This window comes from Miscanthus floridulus, chromosome 1 (assembly GCF_019320115.1).
Source record: "Miscanthus floridulus cultivar M001 chromosome 1, ASM1932011v1, whole genome shotgun sequence".
Lineage (NCBI taxonomy): Eukaryota > Viridiplantae > Streptophyta > Magnoliopsida > Poales > Poaceae > Miscanthus > Miscanthus floridulus.
Window position 1 is genome coordinate 9,337,968 of NC_089580.1, and position 9,649 is coordinate 9,347,616.

General features: G+C 47.5%; 2 protein-coding genes across 2 annotated transcripts; one reads left to right on the plus strand and one right to left on the minus strand.

The window, feature by feature from the left end:
• The first annotated feature begins 716 nt into the window (after positions 1 to 716).
• Positions 717 to 2,468, plus strand: LOC136472431 (premnaspirodiene oxygenase-like). The gene is made up of 2 exons (XM_066470144.1): positions 717 to 1,622; positions 1,789 to 2,468. Exons 1-2 carry the CDS (start codon positions 717 to 719, stop codon positions 2,422 to 2,424), a joined length of 1,542 nt encoding a protein of 513 aa, XP_066326241.1. The 3' UTR covers positions 2,425 to 2,468.
• A 1,414-nt stretch (positions 2,469 to 3,882) lies between these two features.
• Positions 3,883 to 9,143, minus strand: LOC136540389 (heat shock 70 kDa protein 6, chloroplastic-like). The gene is made up of 8 exons (XM_066532425.1): positions 8,454 to 9,143; positions 7,521 to 7,773; positions 6,799 to 6,878; positions 5,813 to 5,955; positions 5,633 to 5,731; positions 5,281 to 5,470; positions 4,632 to 5,030; positions 3,883 to 4,502 (listed from the first exon to the last, which is right to left on the minus strand). The coding sequence occupies exons 1-8, from the start codon at positions 8,937 to 8,939 to the stop codon at positions 4,107 to 4,109; spliced, it is 2,046 nt and encodes a 681-aa protein (XP_066388522.1). The 5' UTR covers positions 8,940 to 9,143; the 3' UTR covers positions 3,883 to 4,106.
• Positions 9,144 to 9,649: the final 506 nt, after the last annotated feature.

The following is a 9,649-nucleotide window of genomic DNA, read 5'->3' on the forward strand; positions in this document are numbered from 1 at the left end:
TGCCGCTTATAAATACTACTAGCAGTTATTGTTGAGCCCGAAATGATATACAGGCTGGTTTTACGATGTGGGCATGAAAAATTCAACCATCATCAATGTCGTCCTAATCCTAAATTTACATCGTAGCCTCCGGAATCGACCACCAAAGTACGTGGCACTGAAACTGAAGGGTCAAACCTCTACTGCTGGGGGAGGTGATCTGCACTACGTCGACTCGATAAACTCGTATTCAATTGCTCTGCTTCTGCACGGAGCCAGAGTGCGCGCCTAGTGTTAAACGACGGCGCCCTATTTGGCCTTCGATCACTCTCAGTTAACTATTTAAATTAAGTATACTATCTCTCTAGAAATTACTAGACTTCTTTGTATGTACTGCCTAAGGACTAGTCAGGTAAATCTAATCTTGATTACAAGTACTAGTAACTTTATTACGCTTACGCATACGTGCTCCAATTGGCCCGAACGTAACAATGGACCAACCAACCGTTCTAACCGAAGATCACGAAAGTGAAATCGATTATAAAATATGTCACACTCTCATGCGCGGCCACACGTACCAGCTCGCATCCGCGAGGAACGCAGCTATAAATACAGCTGAGAGCCCCAGCCTTAGACCACTGAGCGTTCTAATAGCCTACCTATAGCTCGGGTCGATCGATATATCAGCAACATCACTTGGACAGACTGTCCAGCAGTGACATCCATCTGACGGCAGCATGGACGACAGCATGTACAACGCCATCCTCCTGGCGCTGCTGGCCGTGTCCATCCTGACGTTCCTTCATGCGGGGGCCTCCCGTCGTCGTCGCCTGCCGCCGGGGCCGCGCACGCTGCCGGTGATCGGGAGCGTGCACCACGTGGTGAACACGCTGGTGCACCGCCGCCTGCGTGACCTGGCGGCCGTGCACGGGCCCATCATGATGCTCAAGATCGGTCCCACCATGCCGCTGGTGGTGGTCACCTCGCGGGAGCTGGCGCGCGAGGTGCTCAAGGTGCAGGACCCAAACTTCGCGAACCGGCCGCGGCTGCTGGTGGGCGGCATCTGCGGCTACGGCTGGGCCGACATCATCTTCGCGCCCACCAGCGACTACTGGCGCAAGATCCGCAAGCTGTGCATCCAGGAGGTGCTCAGCCCCAAGCGGATCCTCTCCTTCCAGCACATCCGCGAGGAGGAGGTGGCGCGGCAGGTGGACGCCATCCGCGCCGCCGCCGCCGCGGGCGCGCCGGTGAACCTCACCAGGATGCTGTACGACATCAGCAGCCGCACCATCTCGAGGTCGTCGTTCGGGGAGGTGCGCCCCGACATGCCCGTGTTCCAGGACGCCATCAAGCGCGTCATCGGCCTGTCCAGCGGCTTCAACGTGCCGGACCTGTTCCCGAGGCTCAGGGACGTGCTCGGCGAGCTCACCGGGATGAAGCGCAAGCTCCGGGAGATACACCGCACGTTCGACGCCATACTCGTCGACATCATCGACAAGAGCCGCCGGGAGCGCGCCCGGATGGTGGCCGCCGGGAAGGAGGTCGTCGACGAGAACGTCGTCGACGTCATGCTCACGTTGCAGAAGAACGACGACGCGTGGGGCTTCCCTGTCACGGACAACACCATCAAAGCTGTCGTCCTGGTATCTCTAGTTCTTTATTACTGCATCTCCTCCCTTTTTTTTCTTCTTTATTATCTTTTGGTTTGTGATTCGATTCCATCGAACAAAAATTGTTCTGCATGCAACACCGTACGTACGTTCTGACGTACAATACCGAGTATCTAATATATATACGATACACACACAGGATATGTTCGCCGGCGGCACGGGCACGTCCGGCTCGTCGACGGAGTGGGCCATGTCGGAGATCGTGCGCAACCCGCGCGTGATGAAGAAGCTGCAGGAGGAGATCCGGCGCACGTTCCGCGGGAAGGAGACCATCAAAGAGACGGACCTCCGCAGCAGCGACCTCAAGTACCTGAAGCTGGTCATGAAGGAGGCGATCCGGCTGCACCCGGCGGCGCCGCTGCTGGTGCCCAGGGAGAGCATCGACACGGCGGAGCTCGGCGGCTACGTGGTGCCGGGCGGGTCGCGGATCGTCGTCAACGCGTGGGCGATCTCGCGGGACCCGCGCTACTGGAAGGACCCCGAGGAGTTCAGGCCGGAGCGGTTCGCCGAGGACGGCGCCGTCGACTTCTACGGCCTCCACTTCGAGTTCACGCCGTTCGGGGCCGGCCGCCGGATGTGCCCTGGCTACAACTACGGGCTGGCCGGCATGGAGCTGGCGCTGCTGCAGCTCATGTACCACTTCGACTGGAGGCTTCCCCCCGGCATGGACGAGCTCAACATGGAGGAGGCCATGGGGCTCGGCGTGCGGAGGAAGAACCCTCTCATGCTCTGTGCTACTCCCTACGTCCCTGAGCCGGCGTTGCCCGTGGGCTAGTTGAGAAATGGAGATCGACTTTTCGGCACGCACCGTACCCCTGGAACAAGCTCAGTGTACCATGTATGCATTCAAATGTTGGCGTTTATGTAATGCTATGGTGAAATTGCATAAACCCCTTTCACTTTGGTTTCTACATCCCTATGAGGCTACGAGTCATTTTGTTGCAAACTGCGCCGTCCCGTTTGGCACGGCTCTACTACACTGGTGAAGCTATTATTTTTAGCTTTAGCTCTATGAATAGCTTCATCGGTGGAGCTGGAGCCACCATTTTGATAAACCGTTTGGCAAAACAGCTTCACATATATAACTCTTTAAACCATGCTCTCACAGAACCATATACAGGGCCCACCAAAGCGAGGTGAAGCTACTATTTTTTTACTCCACCCTCCATGTATCCTTTGTGACAGCACGATTTAAGGGACTCCGCCCTGAGCGAAGCCGTTTTGTTTTACCCCGTTTAGCCCACAAAATGGCTCCAAGCGACTTCGGTATATATGTTTTGATTTGGTTCTTGAACCCCTCGATGTGCTCAACGAGTTCAGTTTTCACTGCCATTGTATAAGTAGTGGACGACTAATGGTCATTAATTCTTGATAGGCCCTGCATGGTTGTGGTAATTCCCTGCCGTCATTATCATAAGTACGTGGGTTAAGCATGCAACGAGAAACTCGAAGTGATGACAACGAAATTGCAAAAATAGAGGTCATATAGAGCACACAAAATATAACGTTGTTCGACATCATGCATTGGTGCTAAATAAAAAAAGTTAGCTCAGATTAAACATAGGCAAAATACACAACAAAACCATTTATAACGGAGAAATCAAACTCAAAGTGATTTTATAGTAGATTTCGGCACTTATGATGCATTCGCACAAGGGGGCTTGTACATCTAACCGTAGTGTATATGGGGCTTATACCCCTTAAGACAAATTTAACTACGGTATTACATTCGTTGTTGTCCACAATCGTCTCACGGTGTCATGTCAGTGCCCTTCTTTTAGAGTGCCATTGCTGCAGATCTCATTATTGGGCTCGGTATCTCTCTGCAGAAATAGGCCAGCACCACAGTTCGGGGCCAACTACCAAGCCCAACTCTTGTAGCACAACAGGAAGGCCGCCGCACGCTGACGTCGCCATAACTGTACTCACGGACGGTGACATTACCGTCGCAGCATACACGGGACCTTTTGCTCGTAGAGTCGTAGGGTCAATAATCACCTCATCTGCTCACCAAGATGTACCGGAGTGTTAGAACACAGTCGGAGAATCGGAGGCAAATGCACGCTATAACAACATTATTATTGCTCGAGGTACGTGACACCTGTCACCTGCCTTTGGACCGCCACGGTCTCCTCCACGCTTATCCTTAGGTCAGCCAGTGTGGCACCGTCGCCTCCTTGACCGGCCACCAGGAAAGTTATGGAAGATGCAGATTAACCCAGAAGCACTGCCAGGTCGAAGGCTCTTGATATAACAAAAGAAAAAGGCCTATGTATATTCAGGACAGTTAACATCTGAGCTTTCCCGAACTCACCTTCATCCAGAACTCTAAAGGAAACAAGGTGCCAATCTACCAAAAAGTACACCCACATCCTACACAATCTTGTGGAAACAAATGCCTCCCTCGCAGCAAAACAGCCCCCGGCGAACCACCTCCATCTAAACCCAGCATGCCTCTCACTTGCTGTCAGTAAAATCAGCGTCTATTACATCGCCTTCGTCGCCTGGCTTCTCAGCAGAGCCAGCAGAAGCATCAGCACCTGGGGCAGGTCCTGCGCCTGGGGCACCCTGCTGGCTATAGAGGGACTGCCCAATCTGCATGACTTCCTGGTTCAATGCACTGATGGCGTCCTTCATCGTCTGTGTGGAGCCACCAGCAACAGCATCCTTGAGCTCTTGCAGCTTTGACTCGACCTTCCCCTTGACTTCACCTGGGACCTTGTCCCCTAGTTCCTTCAGTTGCTTCTCGGTCTGGTAGATGACTGACTCGGCTTGGTTCTTGGTGTCAATGGCGTCTCTCTTCTCCTTGTCCTCCTTTGCAAACTTCTCAGCTTCGTCAACCATCCTCTCCACCTAGACAGTTTTTGATTGATACAAATCCAATTGATCAGAAACATTGAACAGTATGAAAAGGAGTGAGACCTAAAGTACTAAAAATTTTTTGCTTAAAACATTACAGTACATCACTTGCTCAAGACATACCTCATCCTTTGGCAGAGTGCTGGCCCCAGTAATTGTAATATCCTGCTTCTTCCCTGTACCCTTGTCCACAGCAGTGACAGAAAGGATACCGTTAGCATCAATATCAAACTTGACTTCAATCTGCGGAACACCACGTGGGGCAGGAGGGATTCCATCAAGCCGGAAGCTACCAAGAGACTTGTTGTCTCTCACAAACTCTCTTTCTCCTTGGAGAACATTGATCTCCACACTCGTCTGGCCATCAGCAGCCGTTGAGAAAACTTCTGACTTCGAGGTAGGCAGAGTCGTGTTTCGTGGGATAATCTTGGTCATAACACCACCCAGTGTCTCCAAACCAAGGGACAAGGGGGTCACATCAAGGAGGACAATGTCGCTAACATCACCAGACAAAACTCCAGCCTGCAGTAAAAAACTTGGCACTCAGAAAAACATTCCATAATGCAATGTAGGAGTAACTCCAAGCTACAACATACACTAGGGCATTGCTCATCTCCAAAATCTGTCAACAAGGACAGTGTAATGTTCTCATTTCTATGGTTTGGACAGAATTTTGCGAGAATACCATTCTCAATACAGCGTTGTGACATGTTTGGTAGCATACTTCCAAACATAAGTTAGTTAACCAAACAAGAGTTGCTTGTGAACTGACCTGCACAGCTGCTCCAAGTGCAACAACCTCATCAGGGTTGACTGTCACATTGGGGTCCTTTCCTGTCATTTTCTTGACAAGCTCCTGAACGGCTGGTATTCTAGTTGAGCCACCAACAAGAATAACTTCATCAATATCTTTGAATTGCAACTTTGCATCTCTAAGGGCATTGTCCACAGGGGTCCTCAGCCTGAATGACAGTTTGACAAAAAATATATATCAGCAACAAGTTCTATCTTCAATCCAATCGGACCATATTTAACCAAATGCTAGTAGCTGTCAGAAACATGCAAAATTATGTACATCTATAATCTTTGATCTGACTATGCTATCATGGGCCATAATTATGTACCTGTCAAGGAGATCTGAGCATAGCTCTTCAAATTTAGCCCTGGTAAGAGTAGTCTCAATATGCTTGGGGCCATCTACAGTAGCTGTAATAAAAGGCAAGCTGAAGGAACAAATAAAAAATTAGAACAGAGCAAGCAAAAAAAAACAAGCTTTAAGGATGTTAGTGCTGAGAATAAAGAACCTTATGTTTGTTTGGGTCAAAGATGACAGCTCCATCTTTGCCTTCTCAGCTGCTTCTGTCAATCGCTGCAGAGCTTGCTTATCTTTTAGCAAGTCAATGCCCTCATCATTCTTGAAGTTTCCAGCGAGCCAATCGACAATTCTCTGAAAGCATACATGGCATTATAAAGACATGCGTTTTGCAGAAGCTTGAGTTATGACATGCACAGCAACCACTTAAGATTACTGTACCACTTATGATTACGGTTCCACAGGAAAGAAATTACCAAATCAAAGTTCAAAGTATATTAGCAGTTGCACTATCAATCCCTATAAATCCCAGAATATGTAGTTTTGCTTACCACTTTGATCCCACCAAAATTTAACATATTTTACAAATAGTGGATTCTAAAAATCATAATGACTAGTGTATATAATCTCATTGAAAAGAAAGAGCATAAAATACTTGGTGCACAATTTAGACATTGGCACACTGCATTGGTAAGCGCTGATGGTAATGCTAACTGTGAGCTCCCAGAAGAACTAACACAAATAACATATACAATACCAAGAAATCAAGAACACACTGTGACAACATCAATATGCACCCTGTAGTGTAACTAAATTACTCAATCCAAAAACTACATTTGTTCTCTTGATCCACACATTGTCAGAGTCTCAAATAGCTACTTTTTGTGTGTATGGTTGAAGAACATATAAAAAAAAGATACTTTTGCATACATTATTAGTTGTCACAGCTCTCTAAGGTTCATGTCATACATATGACATCTTATAACAGGTAGTACATGTTTTTTTTATAAGAAAAAGTTAAACATGTAGCTGCAAATACCCTATTGATGGATAGCCACTGACATGAGATTACAAAGCGAAGGAAGCAAGGATTTTTGTGTGCCAAGAGATAGGGGAAGATAAAGAAAAATGAAGAAACCTTTAGAATTGCAGTAAAAAAATGCATTTGCTGTTGAAAAAATATAACCATTGACTAACCTTGTCAAAGTCATCACCACCAAGGTGAGTATCACCCGATGTAGACAGCACCTCAAAAACACCATCACCAACTTCAAGAACTGAAAATATCAAGGGAATATATGATCCAAGTGGAACCAACAATTTCATTTAAAACATCTCTCAACAAGTCAATGGAATTACAACAAAAAAAATGTGGAATATGATAATATGGTCAAACTTCCATGGTACGTGACACCTTTCGGTTTTAGGGTTTGCTAGGGATTTGTTTAGGATTTTATTTGAGATTCTTTTGTCCACCAAGATTCTCATGTAATTCTGTATGAACCATCTGATCATACCTCTCCCATATTACTATTCTTCATCTCCACAGGACTCCACCCCCACCATTTACATAAAACCCATTATTCCCTTGACTTCCATGTTCCAAATGGGACTACATGGCTACATATGAGCATAACATAATACTATAACATGTCTCCCAACTTGCTGTCACATTACAACTGTACTGACAAAGAATGTAGCCCAAATCTTTCCAAGCAAAAGGTTTAGTGTCTGTTTTTTAAACCTCCTATAGGGTATGTACTGCAACATTCTATAAAGCTACCTAAAATTATAAATTATGTGATAAATGTGAACAGACAGATGGCTGTGGAGAGCTAATCACGCAGGAATAACTTGGTCTTTAGTCTAAAAATCTCTAAGAAGTAGGTATTCACAAGAACACCAAACAGGACAGATACCTGAAACATCGAAGGTGCCACCTCCGAGGTCAAAAACCAGAATTGTTTCATTGTTCTTTTTCTCAAAACCATACGCTAGCGATGCGGCGGTAGGTTCATTTATAATACGCAGAACCTCCAGCCCAGCAATGCGGCCAGCATCTTTGGTCGCTGTCCTTTGTGAATCGTTGAAGTAAGCAGGGACTGTGATCACTGCCTTTGTGACCTTGTCATTCAAAAACTTTGATGCATCATCCACCAGCTTTCTCAGCACCTACAAGACAAAAAATGTACAGCAACCTGGATCAGAAACAGTATGTACAATCAAAAGTACATCTTGCATAACAGTTAGTTTCAAAGGCTAGTCATATCTGTTTCGATTCTTATTATCAACAGAATTACCATAAGAAATATGGATGACATGCAGAGCAAAGCATATGAATATTATGTCACAAAAACAGAAATGCCCAATACTATGTGACAGAACTTGTGAGATTCAACCACTTAAGTGACGAAACAACCATCAAGGCATCAACCATGCTTTGAATTTGAGGCACATACAGGAAATCTAAGGCAAAATATTGGACTCCCATCGAGCAACCAACAGAAAGAAAACTAATTAGCCATGATAGCAATTTAATTTTCATGGTAATTATGGCTAACCGATGGTCATTGAACTAGCAGCACCGATTTTTTAAAAGCAAATGCTGCATAATAATTCTAATATCCACGAAAGTCCACTAAATTACAAGGCAAATTATCGACTGGTAGAAGCATATTATAAGGCAAATTATCCACTGGTAGAAGCATTAGTCTAGCGTAATAATACAATTTAAATGCACCAACTATGCTGAGATAACTGATTAACTGTACACTGCACTGTCAGAATCCAGGAAACAGAGTACCAACTAACCAACAGAGGTACTGCAGATACATTCTGAATTAGTGTTAAACCTGCGCGGAGATCTCCTCAGCTGCGAACTGCTTGCCAATCGCCGGGCAATCGAGCTTGACGTTGCCGTTGTCGTCCCTCACGACGCGATACGAGACCTGCTTGGACTCCTCGTCGACCTCGTTCATCTTGCGGCCGATGAAGCGCTTGACGGAGAAGAAGGTGTTCTCCGGGTTGACCACGGCCTGGCGCTTGGCGATCTGGCCGACGAGGCGGTCGCCGGACTTGGTGTAGGCCACCACCGAGGGCGTGGTCCGCGCCCCCTCGGCGTTGGTCACGATCGTGGGCTTGCCGCCCTCCATAGCGGCCACCGCGGAGTTGGTGGTCCCCAGGTCGATGCCCACCACCTTCTCGCACGCCACCCGCAGCGGGCGCCACCGGCGGCCGCGGCCGTAGACCGCGGCGGAGATGGAGGGCCGGCTCCGGCGGGGGCCCTGGTGGTGGGCCGCGAAGAATGGGGTCGAGGTGGGGAAGGTCGTGGTCGCCATGGGCTGACGGCGGTGCGAGGAGAGGTCGCCTGACCAAGTAGGAGGGTTCACGAAACCCTAGGAAGGAAGAGGGATGAAGAAGGGTGGATTGGAGTGTGTGGGCGATGGGATTTTGGTTTGGTTTTGGGGGTTAACCCTGGGGAGGAAATGGCGAGAGGTTGAGGAAGAGATAAGGGAAAGGAGGACTTTATTATAGGGCTCACTAGCGGGGAGACCCGTGAAGCTGTGGCTGGAGCATTGCATCTCGAAGGCTGTGGAAGCGGCGGGACGGGGCGGGGGCGCTCGCAGGAAGTTAGCGGAGGCGTTGAGAAGAATCAGAATTCTTTTTTGTTTTTGAGAAAAAAAGAAGAATCAGAATTCAGAAGCAGCCTGATTGGGCTTGTCTCCATACTCACCCTGTTCGCTGGTTGGTTTCTGGGCTGGTTTGGGCTGGCTGGTGCTGGTTTGTTGTGAGAGAAAAACACTGTTGGCTGGCTGGTTTGGGCTGGCTGAAACCAACAAGCGAACAGGGTGACTATATACTAGACTTTGGATTTTAGACTACTCTCTGTGCTCCTTTGTAAACGTGTCTATGATATTTATGCTGGTTAAATTCTTAAGTTTAATTCGTCTAAAAAAAAAAATCTTAAGTTTGATTAGGTATATTAACAATGTTTTTCTCTCCAAAAAAAATATTATAAAAATAAATTCAACGATCTAAAGAACATAAT